General features: G+C 40.2%; 1 protein-coding gene across 8 annotated transcripts in view; it reads right to left on the minus strand.

Moving 5' to 3' along the window:
* Window positions 1-1,506: 1,506 nt before the first annotated feature.
* The window catches only part of ZNF518A (zinc finger protein 518A), a 41,135-nt gene continuing 23,847 nt past the window's right edge, over window positions 1,507-18,794 (minus strand). For 4 of the 8 annotated variants that reach the window (XM_062213993.1, XM_062213994.1, XM_062213998.1 and 1 more), the window contains exons 3-5: window positions 16,973-17,121; window positions 8,189-8,313; window positions 1,507-8,043 (exon numbers count right to left, since the gene is read on the minus strand). In XM_062213993.1, the coding sequence (XP_062069977.1) occupies window positions 3,463-7,917 (4,455 nt within the window). In that variant the 5' untranslated portion in view covers window positions 7,918-8,043; window positions 8,189-8,313; window positions 16,973-17,121 and the 3' untranslated portion in view covers window positions 1,507-3,462. Of the gene's footprint in view, window positions 8,044-8,188; window positions 8,314-8,433; window positions 8,554-9,887; window positions 9,965-16,972; window positions 17,122-18,794 lie in introns of those variants that run through there. The other 4 variants (XM_062213996.1, XM_062213997.1, XM_062214000.1 and 1 more) reach the window with 4 other exon arrangements.

Below are 18,794 nucleotides of genomic sequence, written 5' to 3' on the forward strand. Positions count from 1 at the left end.
TGACCCACAAGTTCAATTGCAAAAATAAAACTAATTCTTTCCAGTTGTACTAAACATCAAAATACTGAATACTGTATTTTCCAGAGGTTTTTCAGCCAGGAGAAAAGAGGGATTTGATTTTCTGCTTTGACAATGAAGTTCCAGGTAGGGAAGCCTCCATCAGAATTTTGTTAAGAATAACTTAAAACCAGAAAAGGTTTCAACTAGAGTACCTGGGACATGAAACTGATTTTAAATTGCTTTTAAGCCCACCAAGTGAGAGCCTGAAAAGCTTTGCTTGCAGGCTGTGTTTTGGAGCAGTGCTAAAGACTGGGAAATACGGAAGCAAAGAACTGCACTGATTCCAACCTTGTGCCGTGGCGTGGTTCTTCCCTATACCCTTGGCACTGAACTCATGGATGGGAAGGAAAAGGAAGCAAGCTTTGAGTGTCTCCCATCTAGAAAATGTTGTTTTTTACAAACATGGCCTACAGTAAATTGTGGGTTTATACTGTATGAGCAACATTAGTAGCTGTTCCAGATGACACAGGTGCTCTCTCTCCTCTCTCCTCCACACCATGGTGAGCATTCGCGGCTCTGGATTTCTGTTAGGTGACCCAGCACGCGGTCATTACGTTTGAAAAAGAATCATGGTTTCTACTCTACTTTATAATCAAGGTTAGTGTTTATTAAATATTATTTTGGAATGTTGGCTGTAACGTAATGGCAATTTTCATAAGATGTTCATTTAAAAAAAATTTAGGGGGTTCTTGTTGTGGCACAGCAAGCTAAGCTTGTGACACCAGCATCTCATATCAGACCATCGGTTTGAGTCCCGGCTGTGCCATTTCCAATCGAGCTGCCTCCTAATGCAAGCAGGGAAACAGATGAAGATGGCCCAAATACTTTAGCCCCTGCTACCCACATGGGAGACACAGATGGAATTCCTGGCTCTTGGCTTTGGCCTGGCCCAGCCCCAGATGTTGCAACCATTTGGGGAATGAACCAGAGGATAGAAGATTTCTTTCTCTCTCTGTCTGCCCCTACATCTGTGTTACTCCATCTTTCAAATAAATAAATATTTTAAAAAATTTAAGATAAGTGTGTCTGAATATTAAATATATTTTACTGCTGTGGCTATTCTGTAATGTATTTCTATGGTTTAGATAATAACAGCAAACATTAACAGGTTAGTTCATCTCTCCATCCTCTCTGTTCACAAGAGGCAATGCCTCATTACAGATCTACTCGTAACACAGTATTTCCATTTTTCTGTTGTTAGGGTACCAAAGAGCAGAAATCTCACTACGGTTTATGTTGCCAGCACAACCATAGGAAAATTATGGTAAATGTTACCCTTCTCAAATAAAACTTCATCTAAGGTTTTTTTGGGAAAAAAAAAAATCCCACATTTTATTTTGTATAGTTCACTGCCATTACATAAAAGCACATTTTTGAAATCTCAGTATTTCCCATTAGAATAAAATACCCATTAGCACAGTAAAAAAAAAAAAAAAAAAAACTGTATAAACACAAATTCAAGATAAATTTAATTGGAGAAAATGTTCTTTAACAGTAAACAATAAAATTAACAATGCTTACCATCTTTAAACACCATATACATTATTAATATATACCATATTTTTCCAATCAACTCCATTCTTAGGCTCAATTTAAGAAACACAATTGTAACAGGTTTTATACAAAAAATACTTCACTAAGAAAGTAGATAAACTGCACAAAAAACAGTACAAGTATAATGTGCATAGCAAGATAGCTTGAAGCATCTATGTATGGCTTTCTTTAAAATAAAACTCTTAAGGGAATGGGCCCATTTGGGACCTACTGTTACAGTTGACATATGTAAACTGTTTCACATCTTTAGTAGGCACTTGCTAACAATAGTGTTCAATCCCTGAAAATGAATTTGTCTCAAAAAAATCTACATCTGAAATAAAACCAATAAAATATGGGTAAAGTATCACATATTCCTTTTAAATTAAACAACCAGTTTTATTAATGCATGCACTGAACTAAACTGAAAGAAAATAAACTTTTTATGTCAAAAACTCTGTGCAAAATTTACATAACTCAAAGATACAAAAATATGTACAGATTTAATTTGTTATATACAAAAAAGAAGCCCTGAAGTTTTCATACAATCAATGGAAATGTCATTAACACTTGAAGTAAAAATGTAACCAAATAATCATGTAATATTTGTAATTTTGTAATGGGAGAACTCCATTATTCAATGATCCAACAAAATTTGATCTAAACTTGCAAGGTGAAAAGTTCAAATCTGTGATTCTATTGTTGTCGTGAAAATGTTCATTTTGAAACTCTGCTGGGCATGTCCCTTAGGAATTGTCTTCAGGTTTCATGTACTGCCTGAGTCTACTGTTATGCTTCCTTCCCCATTTTCAAATGCCAACAATCAGTATGTATCTGCTTTGGGTTGTCAGTTAAGACTTAAAGTTGCTAACAAAAACATTCTGTCTTCATTTGGACATTTAGATAATAACAGCAATTAAACACAGACCAAAATATGATTTGCTTTGCTCATCTTGCTGCAAAATATTACTCTGCAGAAGAAATTTTTTATTTTCAAGAAAAGTCATTCCCTTGGAAGTGCTTCAATGTTCTACCTTTTAAAGGGATGACAAAAAAAGAAATAAAATAAACACTGGGCTTGTGGGGAACAATTTAAATCAAATAAGCATAGTTCTGTGCAAGGGGGGGGTGTCACTGGAAAATATAATTAAATTCAGAAAAATGCTGAAGTTCTTGAATTGGACTTTAAACAAAGAGTTCAATTCTTCTCTTAAGGCTATCCATGTACTGCAATACTTGACATAGCCATTTAGAGAAAGAAAATCACCTGGGGAGGGTGTTTCAATCTCTGATATGGGTTCGATCTTAACAGGAATAAAAGGTTGACTTGTCAAGAACTCTTCAAGCAAGATATAACTGTAGTGAGTTAAATGTACTTTTAAAGGAACCCAAGACCCTTCAAAAGAACTGTAGTTAGCAGACATGGAGCAAGTTCTTTACCCAAGCTCTCCACCTTCACAAATGATGAGAAACTCCTTCAGCTCCATCCAAAAGAGCTCTCTGTCTTCAGAGGAGCTATATTTATCAGATTTGTAAGGCTGGTGGAAGGAGAGAGGGAATGGGGCTGTCACCCATTAGCCTCTACTAAAAGTCACTGAAGAACAGAGAAAACCTTCATCAAAATTTTCTTTAGCTCTATCTTCCAAGAACACATCTTCAAAAAATTACATCAAAGTACATCTGTGCTGTGATTAGTTTCTTTCAAAATGTATGTGTGCAGTGACAGCATTTTCAAGTAATACACATAAAACTTTTGCTCTTCCACAGAAACATAACCAACTTTTAAAAAGCTTAATTTCAGGTATTATGTTGAAGTAGAAAATGCCTGCATTGTAATAATTCAACCCACTGTTATTTTCTAAGGTAATACTAGTTTCCTTCTAACATATTCCAATCCCGAGTGGCTTCCATTAAATGTCTCTGCCCATGACCAGCCCAAGCATCCTGATTGTCAAATACTCTACCACAAAACCAACAGTTAAATTTAGCCTTCAAAACATTTTCAGAGGTAGTTTTCACAATCTGATAATTGTTTTTGCTTGTCTTTTTGAGTGTTAATTTTAGCACAAATCTTTCTTTCACTGAACTAACAGGCTTAAATGTTCTGTGCCTCTTGGAAAAGTCATCGTAAGCTATTTCAGAAGGGTTACAACAAACTGGTTTCAGTAAAGCATCCATAGTTCTTTTTGACAATGAAACCTTAAGTACATGTCCATTAAATTTAGCAACAGTTTTCATTACATTTGCTACTTCTGGAGCATCTGCATCAGGATGATTCAAAACTACAACCGGTTGGTTTCTCCTAGGACATTTCACAAGCTGTTTGGAACTAAAAGGGAAAAGTCGCAAAGTTCTGATGGAATCTTTTGAAAGCCTAGGTCTAGTAAATCCCAATGCGTCATGGACATCTTCAGGTTTGGTCTTTTCTTTACATTTTCTGTGCAGTGTTGATTTTTTTCTTGGAGGTTCCTGGTAACTATCCCTACACTTGCGTTTACAGTTTCTGTTTCTAGATACAAAGACAGTTTCAGAACCTTTACTACTTACATGAGTTTTTATTTCTGAAAAATTCTTTTTGGAAGTCTTTCTTCTGTTGAAGCTTCTCTCAACTGTATAATTTGTTTTACACCTTAATACTCTGGCCTCTGAAGAGTTACTGATACATACTGGTTCCTCAGCAGATTCTGGGCATGTTGTAGAAGAAGTTATCACAATTTCATTTGCTGGCATCAAATCATCTACTAAGAGGGGTAAGGCATCTCTAGGAGATTCTGGCTCTTTCTGCTCTTCTCCTATTGTCTGAGTAGATGACACACTGTCTTTCTGCAATGAGGATGCAGAGTTACTTACTGAAAGATTATTAGCAGCAGTCACATTTAAAATAGGGTTAAAAATTTTCAGCAGTATTTTTTGTGGTGTTCCTTCAGGTTTCTTTGGCTGTATATTTTGATAATAAGTACTATTTTGGACTAATTTAGGCTTAAGCAGCTCAGTTTTATTTGGCATCACACACTTTAAAAAAACAGCTTGTTTGCCATCAGGCAAGAGGGTATAAAGAGGTTGTTTGGGAAAAATTTCATTCTGCTGTTTTACTGGATCCAAGATATTCAACTTTGTGCCTTGATGCTCGGATATTCTATTAGGAGTAGAAACTGTTTTCACTGAAGAACTTGCTGGTGTTTTAATAACATAAGGGCCTTTCAGTGGCAAAGTATTTTCTGAGCTACTTTTCATACTCAAACAACTGCCGATGCTGGAACAAAGTGCAGGTGTGAGACAATTACTGTTTTGTTCTACTTTTAATAGAGGTGTTTTGCAAGGCTCCTTTGTCAAAGTTCCACAAGCCTGAGCATTCTCAGTTTTGACGGTGGGAATCCCTTCACATTTCCCACTATTAAATGTTAAAATCATCCCAGGTTTCTTGTTTAAAAGAAGAGAAGCAGGAATACTTTGTGTATTAACCAGTGGAAGTGGTCTTCCTGATACTACATGTAATCCAGGCTTGCTAGCAACATGCAATGGTATGAACAAACCTTTTGGAGTCTGAACAAATATAGCTTTTTTTGGTTCTGAGTTTGTAAGTGGGCTCTGCACGTATAAAGAACTTACATTTTGTGTGGTGGCTCGTAGTTTGTCCTTTACAAGCTGCTGGTTTATTATTGCATCTGACTGAGTCTTGAGCAATGCGCCAATACTTGAAATTCTAGGCATCTTTTCTGAATCTCTCAAATCTTTTAACACTTGTTTTTCTTTACCATTATACTTCACATTCAGATCATTTGCAGGCACATTAATACCCCCACTGCCAGATGTAACTGGGAAGATGTCTTGTACTTTGAAGTCATTTGAAGATTCAACTGGTTTGCCTTCTCCCTCGAGTTTTTGAAATAACTGGTCACAATGATGTGGCAGGCCTGTATTTGTGCTGTTAGAATCTTGTTTTATATCTGGTTTTGCTTTTAATTCATCTTGAAGTAACTGGTTTACTTCAGGTGGCAAAAATTCTGATGCCTGTTGGCTCTGGAGAGAGAAAACAGATGTGATCCTAGGCATCATAGGTGTATCACCACTAGAAATGTCTTCCCACTTGGACTGTTCAGCCACACTCTCTACATTTTGATTTTCATTAGTGTACAGGTTTTCTTCATCACTGTTTTGCCCTTTTTCTAAAACACACTCTTCTTCAGTGTCAGCTTTTGTTTTTAAAGCTCCATCTTTATCATTTAAAAGGCTAACAGATGGTAAAAAACTATCTGGCTTTGAGCTCTCCTTCCTCACTAGTGATAAAACCGATTCACTAATGGGTTGTTGAACAACTGTTTTGCTTGATGAAGGTTCTCTTTGAGGGTTTTCACACATTACTATTCTTGAAAACCTACGGCGTTTAATAGTGTTATTCATTTTTGAGTAATTATGAAAAGGTAATGATCCTCGCTTGGAGCACTCAACAGTTAACTCAGGATTGAAGTGATTAACGCAATAGTTATGCATATCTCCATTGTTATATGTATTTGGTTTGGCGGTACAGCTGACTTTATCTGGACTTTTACTGGCAGTATCTAACACTTCAGAGTGACTTTGAGTGGCAGAGTTTTCCCACATATCAACATTATCTCTTGTTTCAACTTTTGTGGTCAAATTCACTGATGCTGTAACCAACTCTGATGTTGCTGGCAAGGAAGACATACTTTTTTCAAAATCCATTGTTTGAAACATGTTATTCCTCTGAGATATGAAACCTGTTTCTTTTTCTGAAGTTACATTCCCTGAAGGTATAGAAGATGAACATAAAACTGGGGAGGTTTTCATAACAACTGTGTCACTTAACTCAGTTGTTATTCCTGTTAAAAACCCAGTGGTGTCCACAGTCTGAGGCTGCAAATTAGCATTACTGTCTTTTGCAGCATCCATCTGTAAGCCTGGCGGATATAAATTCTGTTTACTGGTAGGCAACAATTTTATTACAATATGCTGTTTTCCATCCACCATCTTGAAGCCCATAAATTTAGCATTAAAGTTAGCAGGAACTGTTATTTTATTATTTTTCACCATTAACAATGTAGGTCCTTGGACAGCAGTATTCAAGAAACCTGAAGTAGCATGTGACCCCTCTTCAGTTCTATGACACTGCCCAGTGGATAGGAGAACTGGCTTTTCCGACTCTAACTCAGTGGGCTTATCATTATTCTCACAGGGTAGCCTTTCATCCTTGTCTTCCTTCAAATGCTCTTGAACAAGATGGCTCTGATTTTCAGATACAGTTTGTGTTTTGTTCATTTCTGAAAGCACCTGAGTGTTTTTTTCTGCACGTCTGTTACTTCCACTGCCAATTTTCTTACGTTTCCACAATGTCTTCCTGGATGTGCCTATTTTGTATCTTTTCAATATTAGCTTAAGTCCTGCTGAAGTCTTAGACATCCTTTTCTCATATTTGTCTTTTTCCAGTTTTTCTTTTGCATATAAATGTTCTTTGTGCAAAGTTATAAGGTACTCTCTCCTGGTGGCACCGTAACTGCAACACTGACAAGCATAGGGAAAAGTACCAGAATGAAGATGAAGGTGTTTCTGAAGCTCTCCTTTGGTAAAACACACATGATGGCATTTACCACATTTATAACGGATTTCATTGTGTCTATGAATATGCTGAACAAATGTGCCCACATCAAGGGTAGAGAATTTGCACTTTTCACATTGAAAACTACCATTAACACAATGTGTGGATGTGAAATGCTTTATCAAGTCCAATAAAGTATATACGTTCTCATTGTTACAAATGTCACATTTTACTAAAGTGCTCCTGTGGGTTCTTCGGTGTTGTTTAAATACCTGGAAGTCACTTGCTGAAAAACTACACATTTCACAAGGATAGGAAGGTAATTCACCACGGTGCCACATTTGAAAGTGTTTCTGCAAATCATTTGGGCTATATCGAGTGCTATCTTGGCATTGTGAACAGTTGAAATTGAGTATTTTTGCAGACATTTTGACACCCTCTTCTTCAGCTTTCTCGGACTTGTGAAGCAAAATATACTCCTCTACACAGCTAAGAGTCTTTAAACTAATAGATTTTCTTGCAGTCTGTGGTTTACTCTGGAATAACTTTCTATATTTGTCAACTTCATGTTTCAACAGGACTTTATTTGGAATATTTACTTTCGGCAAATGAATTTTCACATTCTTCAGTTCACAATGAAAATTACTTTCTGAAATTTTTGGCTTAGGTACTGATTTGGTAGTATCAACTACCTCATTTGTCACATCATAATCTTTTTGAAAAGTAGTTTGTTTTTCATCAAAAAGTAACTGTCTCTGTTCAGACGGCATGATTTAGAAAGTCCTACTGTCTTCTTTTTTTCTGAAAATTCTTGAAATTATTTTTAATTTTATTAGGACACAATACTGTGTTGAGACATCTTCAAAAATACCAGGATTTTTCCCACATGAACTCACCTAAAGTTAAACAAAAAATGTTAATTTCCATCACAAAAGTAATTGCAAATTTCGCATCTTTAAGTTCATTTTGACACAATACAGGAATGCTACTCAAACAAGTAAAGAAACAAAGGAACTGTTAAATCTTTAAAGAACAGCTTACCAAGAAGTAAGAATTTGAAGTTAAAAATAACACTAATCGGGAAGTCAGAAAATGCAAGTTCTTGTTCCAGCTCTGCAAAATGCCACTGGGAAAACTTCAACCTCTCTTCAGCTCTGTGTCCTCATCTAAAAAAGCAAGCAAGCAAACAACAACAACAAAAAATCATAGTTGGGTAGATACCCTCAAGCTCTAACATTTTTATATTAAGGTGATACTACAGTTTTTAACAATTTAAGAAATCTTACTTGGGGCCAACATAGTAGTACAGTGGGTTAAGCCTCCACTTGCAATGCCAGCATCCCATATCCAAGTGGTGGTTTAAGTCCCAGCTGTTCCACTTCTGACCCAGCTTCCTGCTGAAGTGCCTGGGAAGGCAGCAAAGGATGGCGTTGAGTGCTTGGGTCCCTGCCACTCATGTGAAAAGCCAGAATGGAGTTTCTGGTTTCCTGGAAGTCCTGGCTACTGCAGCCATTTCGAGGATGAACAAGCAGATGGAATACATTCTATCTCTGAAAGGCTCTGCCTTTCACTTTTTAAAAATTCTTCATAGGAAAGCTCCAATTACACACGTTTCACCCATCCAACGATAACTTTCTCATTTGCTTAACTGACTCTATAGCGATTACTTTCTGAGAACCCCAACAGACCTTTCTCCAGATTTTCTACTTCCTCAAAGATAACCTACACTTACAATAAAAGCTTTGGGGAGACATTTAGTCTAGCAGTTAGAGTGCCTATGTACCATACTGGAATACCTGGGCTCAATTCCTGGCTTTGGTGCAGGACTTTAGCTTTCTGCTAATGTAGACCCTGGGAGTCAGTGGCTGTGGCTCAACCAATTGGGCTCCTGCCATTCATGTGGGACATATAGATAGCACTCCTAGCTCCTAGATTTTGTCTTGGCCCACCCCTGGCTATTACAGGCATTTGGAGAGTGAAGCAGAAGACAGGAGTTGTCTCTCAAAAAATAAATAAAAAGTTTAAAAAATAAACAAAAGCTGCATTCATCTAACAAAAACAGAAAAAAGGCATCATCTGCTCTATTCAATTATAGTTACTAACTAGTGAAGAAAGAAGGCCATCATTTTAGATTACCCATACTAACCTTTTCTATTACTACCTATAAGAAAAAGACTATCATGGCTTTCATTATAAAAGGTAAAAGTTGTTTATTACAGTTAATATCACATATCCAAAAATATATTTGTGTAATGCTAAGAAATTAATTTTGCCATTTCCTTTTTTTTTTTTTTTTTTTTTTGTTGACAGGCAGAGTGGACAGTGAGAGAGACAGAGAGAAAGGTCTTCCTTTGCTGTTGGTTCACCCTCCAATGGCCGCCACGGTAGCGCACTGCGGCCGGCGCATCGCGCTGATCCGATGGCAGGAGCCAGGTGCTTATCCTGGTCTCCCATGGGGTGCAGAGCCCAAGCACTTGGGCCATCCTCCACTGCACTCCCTGGCCACAGCAGAGAGCTGGCCTGGAAGAGGGGCAACCGGGATAGAATCCGGTACCCCGACCGGGACTAGAACCCTGTGTGCCGGCGCCGCAAAGCAGAGGATTAGCCTAGTGAGCCGCGGCGCCGGCTAATTTTGCCATTTCTAAATACCATAATTTCACTTCAAAATATCTATACAATTTAAAGTTTTTCTCACAAAATAATGCCCACTCTGGGAGGCAAGAAGTGATGGCTCAAATACCTGGATCCTTGTCGCCCACTTGAGAGATCTGGATTGAGTTCTAGCTTCCTGGTTTTGGCCTGGCTCACCCCTGGCTATTGGCAGGCATTTGGAATATGAACAGCTGGATGGGAGATCTCTGTCTCTCTTCCTTGCAAATAAATGAAAATAAATAAAAACTACTTTAAATTTTAAAAAATGGTCCCTAAGAAGGAGGTAGGACATACACATTAATACACTGCTTATTGAGAGTTGACTCACCCTTCAAGTATATAGTCAAGGAACACAAAATAATTAAGTAGAAATGTGCAGCAGCCATGATAGATACCACTGAGTTCAACCACTAAAGTATGTTTCCTTTTCTCAAAGACAAGCCTGACATTGTCTCGGGCTCAACAAAATTTGCCTATAGTGTACGTTCTCATGCAGAGTTTACTCATATCCCCAACAATCTAAATGAATTTGCTTGATTTCAGTTCTTAGCAAATGCAGATGATTAAAAGTCCCTTGGCAGGAAGAGAACAAAAATATCTTTACTAAGGAGATAAGATGGGGTCTTATTTATATGAACTAGCCAGAATAATTAAATCAAAAATGACAGAACACAGAGTATTTACTGCCAGGGGCCAAGAGAAGCAAGGGAACAGAGCAACTGCTTAATGAGTACGGTGCCTCCTTTAGGGATGACCAAAATATTCTGCAACTTGACAGAGGTGATGGCCACACAACATTGTGAACACACTGAATGCCACAAAAGGGTACATAAGAGTTGGAGATGCAGGATGATGCTCTAGAAGAAAATCAGAGCACTATTACCAGATGGGGGAATGGACAAACACAAATATATAGTTTTCTCATATAAACAGGACACTATTCAATGGCCACGGCAGCCGGCGCATCGCGCTGATCCGAAGCCAGGAGCCAGGTGCTTCTCCTGGTCTCCCATGCGGATGCAGGGCCCAAGGACTTGGGCCATCCTCCACTGCACTCCCGGGCCACAGCAGAGAGCTGGACTGGAAGAGGGGTAACCGGGACAGAATCCGGCGCCCCGACCGGGACTAGAACCCGGTGTGCCGGTGCCGCAGGCGGAGGATTAGCCTATTGAGCCGCAGCACCGGCATACTTATTTTCATCTACTTGAAAAGGAAAGAGACAGGGGAGGGAGGGAGAGAAAGAAAGAGAAAGAGAGATCAATTGATCTTCCATTCTCTGGTTTACTCCCCAAATACCTCAACAAACACAGCTGGTGGGTCAGCCCAAAGCCAGGAGGAGCCAGGAACTCCACCTGGGGTTCTCACATGGGTGACAGGGGCCCAAGTACTTGAGATACCATCTGCTACCTCCCAGGATGCATCAACAGGAAACTGGATCAGAAGCAGAGTAGCCAGGACTAGAAGTGACATTCGATGGTATCCCAAGTAGCAGTTTAATCTGCTGTGCCACAATGCCCACCCCTACATATAAACTTTTGCAGCTTGATTTTTAAATCAAGGAGCTCTTTCTATGCCAGTGCATATAGCTCTAGCTCACTTTTTTCAATGGCTGCAGAGTATTTCACATTATGGATGTACTATAATAGGTCATTTAACATAAACTCAATGGTAGAACTTTAAATCCTTCCCAATTTTTTGCTATTACAAGATTGGTACAGTTAATGTCCTTGCATGTAAAATACATAAAGCATTTCTGAAGGACAGCTGAATGTACACTTGTTTTCATCTCAAATATGGCCTCTTCTAAAGTTCTGTAATTCATTAAACTTCCAACAAAATAACAAATCCACACTGAAACTATAACTCAGCAGCTACTGGAAGGCTGGTTAGTTTCCTATCAACTGTGTAGCTCTTCCCTATTTTCACATCTCTTTCTAACTCAAAGACAATGTTTTGTAATTACAGATGATGTTATAGCTGACTGTGGGATTATCCTTCCCTGGTATATTAAAAGGTATTCTAGATTTAAAAGTATCTTGAGTTGAGAACTATATTAAGAACTCAAGGCAAGATACATTACAGGACTATATAGGCAAGCATTCTATCAACTGTTCCACTTCATTATTTTAGTAAAATTTCAAAACCAGACTTTTAATGATTTCAAAAAGGATAACTGTTTCCACCCAAAGAAGTCATTATCTATATGATCTGACAATGCCACTAAGGAGAGTAAACTAAGCCCCTGACTCATACCTATCTCTTTAACGAGGTCATCTTTGAAACAGTAAACCTAGAAAGGAATGTTTGTCATGAAATTTAAGCATTACAAAGCAGACAGTACAGGGTGAAGGTCCTGTGAATGGCTGGGGACCCTAAAAAAGAGCTACAGAAAGTAACTCTAACTGTTGAGAAGCTGGGACAGAAGACTGAGAAAAGATGTCTGACTGTTATCACTAAGCCAAGATGGGCTCAGATGATTCCAGAATGATGGGAAAAGAGCAGTTCGTTCGTTCGTTCTTTCTTTCTTTCTTTTTAAGATTTACTTATTTACTTGAAAGGCAGAACCACAGAGAGGCAGAGAGAGAGAGAGAGAGAGAGAGAGGTCCTCCATCAGCTGGCTGGCTCACCCCCCAGATTGCCGCAATGGCCAGAGTTGCACTGATCCGAAGCTAGCAGCCAGGAGGCCCCCTAGGTATCCCAAGCAGGTGCAGGGGCCCAAGGACCCAGAACATCCTCCACCGCCCCCCAGGCCACAGCAAAGAGATGAACTAGAAGCAGAGCAGCTGGGACCCAAACAGGCATCCACATGGGATGCCAGCACTGTAGGCAGCGGCACCACCCACCATGCCAAGCACGGGCCCAGCACGTTTCTAATGATCTAGACCTCAATTATCAATAAAAGAAGCCTCTACCATGCAAGAATCAGGGTTTTGTTTTGTTTTTAAACTTTTATTTAATAAATATAAATTTCCAAAGTACAACTTTTGAATTATAGCGCCTTTTCCCCCCATAACCTCCCTCCCACCCACAACCATCCCATCTCCCACTCCCTCTCCCATCCCACTCTTCATCAAGATTCATTTTCAATTATCTTTATATACAGAAGATCAACTTAGTATATACTAAGTAAAGATTTCAACAGACTGCACCCACACAACCGCACAAAGTATAGTGTACTGTTTGAGTAGTAGTTTTACCATTAATTTGCATAGTACAACACATTAAGGACAGAGGTCCTACATGGGGAGCAGGTGCCCAGTGACTCCCGTTGTTGATTTAACAACTGACACTCTTGTTTATTTATTTACTTATTTTATTTATTATTTTTTTTTGACAGGCAGAGTGGACAGTGAGAGAGAGAGAGACAGAGAGAAAGGTCTTCCTTTGCCGTTGGTTCACCCTCCAATGGCCGCCGCGGCCGGCGCGCTGTGGCCAGCGCACCGCGCTGATCCGATGGCAGGAGCCAAGTGCTTCTCCTGGTCTCCCATGGGGTGCAGGGCCCAAGCACTTGGGCCATCCTCCACTGCACTCCCTGGCCACAGCAGAGAGCTGGCCTGGAAGAGGGGCAACCGCGACAGAATCCGGCGCCCCGACCGGGACTAGAACCCGGTGTGCCGGCACCACAAGGCAGAGGATTAGCCTAGTGAGCCGCGGCGCCGGCTGACACTCTTATTTATGACATCAGTAATCACCTGAGGCTCTTGTCATGAGCTGCCAAGGCTATGGAAGCCTCTTGAGTTCACCAACTCCGATCCTATTTAGACAAGGCCATAGTCAAAGTAGAAGTTCTCTCCTCCCTTCAGAGAAAGGTACCACCTTCTTTGATGGCCCGTTCTTTCCGCTGGGATCTCACTCACAGAGATCTTTCATTTAGGTCACTTTTTGTTTTTGCCACAGTGTCTTGGCTTTCCATGCCTGTGAAACTCTCATGGGCTTTTTAGCCAGATCCGATTGCCTTAAGAGCCGAAGGAATCAAGTTTTAGTAACCTATTTAATTGAAACTACGTTGTGTAAAAACTATATGAATCGACCAAAAAATTACTAAATCATCTGCCCAATTTGCCTTCTTCACTGTCTAGGGCAACAGTTAGGGAAGGAACAGCTCAGGAACAAGAAAACTAAATTATCCCAACCTCTTGTAAGTTACAGGAGTCAAAAATGATTGTGAAATAAAACACAACAGTTTTGGTTACTTCCTTCTCTAATAGTGGCATACTTAGAATTTTAAAAACAGATTATAAAGAGATCATTAAATATTGCTTCTTAGTATCAAAATCTTTAGAGGCCTAGTAGATGGAAATTCTTTCAGTATGAGCATCACTTATTTCCTGTTTCACATTTGACACCTCTTCAGTACTACTCTTGGATTTTCATGTCAGTTCTCAAAAACATTGGCTTCAAATACACTGGGAACATCTTTGCTGGACAAATAAAGACTACAAAGCAGATAAAAGGGACTAACTTATTAAGTAATTCAGCTTTTACCTAAGTTTGGAAACTGTTAAATAATTAATATCTAATATCAATATTTTCTATATTTAAAGTATGGTATATACAATACAAATCAGGTTTGTTTGGGATCTCTTATTTGCCTTCAATTCTTAAATTTATTTAGAGAATCTATTTTGTCTCCAAGTATATTCAACTCTAAGTATAAACTTACGAGCATATAAAAGCAATCCAAGGGGCTGGCACTGTGGCAGGTGGGCTAAGCCTCTGCCTGCGGTGCCAGCATCCCACATGGGTGCCGGTTCCTATCCTAGTTATTCCTCTTCCAATCCAGCTCTCTGCTATGGCCTGGGAAAGCAGTAGAAGACATTCGGGTCCCTGCACCCACGTAGGAGACCCGGAAGAAGCTCCTGGCTCCTGGTTTCAGCATCAGTCCAGCTCTGGCTGTTGCAGCCACTCAAGGAGTGAACCAGCGGATGGAAGACCTTTCTCCCTATCTTTCCTTCTCTCTGTCTTTAACTCTCTCTCTCTCTCAAATAGATAATAAAAAGCTTTAAAAAAAAAAAAAGGAATCCAAGATGATAACCTTACACCGTCTTATATTAGGGCTGCTACTATGGACAAAAATGTATTCCATGTAAAAATTCAGATAACAAAAAAAGGGAGACAATTTATAGTAATTTTAATCCTCCAACCTATTAGCTAATGTTCTTTTTGCTACAATCCAATCACTGGCCCAGAAATGGATCATTGGTTTTAAATGTGCTATTTAAATTATTGCTGTGGGGCTGGCGCTGCGGCTTACTAGGCTAATCCTCTGCCTGCGGCACCGGCACCCCAGGTTCTAGTCCCTGTTGGGGCGCTGGATTCTGTCCCGGTTGCTCCTTTTCCAGTCCAGCTCTCTGCTGTGGCCCGGGAAGGCAGTGGAGGATGGCCCAAGTGCTTGGGCCCTGCACCCGCATGGGAGACCTGGAGGAAGCACCTGGCTCCTGGCTTCGGATCAGCATAGTCCCGGCCGTAGCGGCCATTTTGAGGGTTAACCAACGGAAGAAGACCTTTCTCTCTGTCTCTCTCACTGTCTAACTCTGTCAATAAAAAAAAATTATTGCTGTGTCTCTAAGAATAGTATTACCTCATAACTTGACCAACACTACATCCAGTCTTGAAATAATAATAATTTTATAAAATGATTAAAATAATTTGAAGAGGTTCCTGGCAACTTAAACCATTTGATCTTCTGCATCTCCCAAATGCTCACTGATACAACCAAATCCTACACAATGACTGGGAACTACAAAAGCATTGTAATACACACAGTAAGGTGTTTGCAAAGGAAACGGTCTGCTGAGAAGAGAGTTAAAAATACATGCTGTGGAAAGCCAAGACACTGTGGCAAAAACAACCTGAATGAAAGGTCTCAGTGAACAAGGCCCCAGCAGAAAGAACGGGCCATCAAAGAAGGTGGTACCTTTCTCTGAAGGGAGGAGAGAACTTCCACTTGGACTATGGCCTTGTCTAAATAGGATCGGAGTTGGTGAACTCAAGAGGCTTCCATAGCCTTGGCAGCTCATGACAAGAGCCTCGGGTGATTACTGATGCTATAAATAAGAGTGTCAATTGTTAAATCCACAGTGGGAGTCACTGGGCACATGCTCCCCATGTAGGATCTCTATCTTTAATGTGTTGTACTATGAGAGTTAACGGTAACACTACTAGTCGAACAGTACTCTATATCTTGTGCGGTTGTGTGGGCACAGTCTGTTGAAACCTTTGGTTAGTATATACTAAGTTGATCTTCTGTATATAAAGATAATTGAAAATGAATCTTGATGAAGAGTGGGATGGGAGAGGGAGTGGGAGATGGGAGGGTTGTGGGAGGGAGGGAGGTTGGGGGAGGGGGAACCACAACAATGCAAAAGTTGCACTATAAAATGAAATATGAACCTCAGTGAAAATAAAACCATAATATTAAATAGATAAAAAAAAAAAAAAAAAAAGAACATGCTGGAGCCAGTGCTGTGGCATAGCAGCTAAAGCTGCCACCTGCAGTGCCAGCATCCCATTTGGGCGCTGGTTTGAGTTCCAACTGCTCCACTTCCACTCCAGTTCTCTGCTATGACCTGGGAAAGCAGTGGAAGATGGCCCAAGTTCTTGGGCCCCTGCACCCATGAGGGAGACCCAGAAGTTCCTGGCTCCTGGCTTCAGCTCTGGCCGTTGCGGCCAATTGAGGAGTGAATTAGCAGATGGAATACCTCTCTATCTCTGCCTCTCCTTCTCTTTCTGTGTAACTCTGACTTTCAAATAAATCTTTTAAAAAAAAAAAAAAAAGCACATGCTGACCCACTGAGAGAGATCCTTCATCTGCTGGTTTACCCCCTTCCCTCCCCCCATGGCCGCAATGACCAGGGCTGAGCCAAGCCAAAGCCAGAAGCTACATCCAGGTCTTCCATGTGGGTGGCAGGGGCCCAAACAATTCAGCCAACTTCCACTGCTTTTCCCAGGCACTGGATCTGAGGTGGAGCAGCAAGGACACAAACCAGGATAATGGCATCAGAGGCAGCGGTTCTACCTGCCACATTACAACATCAGCCTGCTAATCGCTATTTCTAAAAAGGAAGTCTATGTGGGACACTCATCCAACCACTTTTACTGAACATCTACCTATTTTGCCCCAAGGGAGGCAATAAATGACATACTTCTGCCCATTCTCTCCCCTAAACATACCTTTAACAGAGGAATGAGGCTGAGTGGAAGATCGGGTGGAGACTTTAGATGACAAAAGGCTCAGCCTGAGGGATGGGGAGAAAGGGAACAAATCCACGGCTTTGAACTGGGTCCAGAGGCCAGACAGAGCAGAGGGTTGCTAGCACCAGCTATCAAAAGAAATGTAAACAGAAAATTACTTATGAAAAAGATGAATCTTCTCACACCCATGGCTATGTTCTTCTAAGGGTTCCAGTTCTATCCTTTTTCTACATAAATAAATTATTATCTCTAGACTGTTAGAAAAAAAGTTAGCTCTCAACTTTCCCCTCTTCCAACTAAAAGACTGTGAAAATCTTAGCTTATTTGCCAAAAACTGACCTCAATAACCAATGCCACAAAAAAAGATACACAAGGGGCTGGTGTTGTTGCGTAATGGGTAAAGCTGCTGCCTGCAACACCAACATCCCATATAGGTGCTGGTTTGTGTACTGGCTTCTCCACTTCCAATCCAGCTCCCCGCTTATGGCCTGGGAAAGCAGCAGAAGATGGCCCAAGTCCTTCAGCCCCTGAACCATGGGAGACCTGGATTAAGTTCTTGGCTTCAGCCTGGTCCAGTGCTGGTCATTGCAGCCGTCTGGGGAATAAATCAGTGGACAGAAGACCTGTCTCTCTCTCTCTCTTTCAAAATAAATAAATAAATCTTTAAAAAAAAATAAGCAGAAACATTATCACATGTAACAGCTCATAAAACAAAAAGTAATCTGAACACTCAGAGAAACCTCTGCATTCTCCCATCTAGCCGTCAAACAATAACTACATAAAAGTGAAAACCTAAAAAAAGAAAAAGTAGTAATTGTCAATGGCAATAAGACCTGAGATGATATACTGAAAAAGAAAAAGGCTACTGTGTCATATAAGAGAGAACAAAGCGAGAGCTAGCGCTGTGACACAGCAGGTTAAAGCCCTGGCCTGAAGCGCCAGCATCCCATATGGATGCCAATTCTAGTCCCAGCTGCTCCTCTTCCGATCCAGCTCTTTGCTATGGCCTGGGATAGCAGCAGAAGATGGCCCAAGTCCTTGGGCCCCTGCACGGCATGGAGACCTGGAAGAAGCTCTTCGCTCCTGGCTTCGGAATGACGCAGCTCCAGCCGTTGCAGCCATTTGGGGAGTGAACCAGTGGATGGAAGACCTCTCTCTCTCTCTCTGTCTCTACCTCTCTTTGTACCTCTGCCTTTTTAAATAAAGTAAATCTTTAAAAAAATAAAAAGAAAGAACAAAGCGGATGGGGGAGAAATACGATTTTGGACAAGAGAAAAAGTACACTGATTTTTTTTTAAAAGAATTGAATTTTCAAAATCAAAGGCTCCCCAAAAACCAGGCAAGATTATCAGTATGCAAATATAAAACTCAGTATCTATAATTTACCTAAGTAAACAATTTTAGCTTAAAAGTTCAAAATGAAATGTTACCCTCACCCCCAAAAAAGGTGATACAGAATTACCTAAAAAGGCTTTTAATTTTATCAATAACATTACCTTTATCCAGACATTAGTAATAATTAGGCAGATAGCAGGAAAAGCTAAGAATTCATTTTACATCTGAATCTTCCAAAGACCTGGCAACTGGCAGTACCAACTAACTGAAGGGAGGCAGAAGCTAAATTACAGAGAAATTCAGGAAAAGCTGCTTGAGTTTTAGATAGATGGGAAGATTCCCTTCCCTACTCTATAATGCCATAAGTAATTCTAGGTCCCCACCACATTAGTCTAGAGGTTTAGTCTCTTCAGAGGGTAAAACCAAATCTCCTAACTAAGGGAGACCAAGCACAGGTGAGAGGGGG

Source organism: Lepus europaeus, chromosome 17, assembly GCF_033115175.1.
Source record: "Lepus europaeus isolate LE1 chromosome 17, mLepTim1.pri, whole genome shotgun sequence".
Classification (NCBI taxonomy): Eukaryota; Metazoa; Chordata; class Mammalia; order Lagomorpha; family Leporidae; genus Lepus; species Lepus europaeus.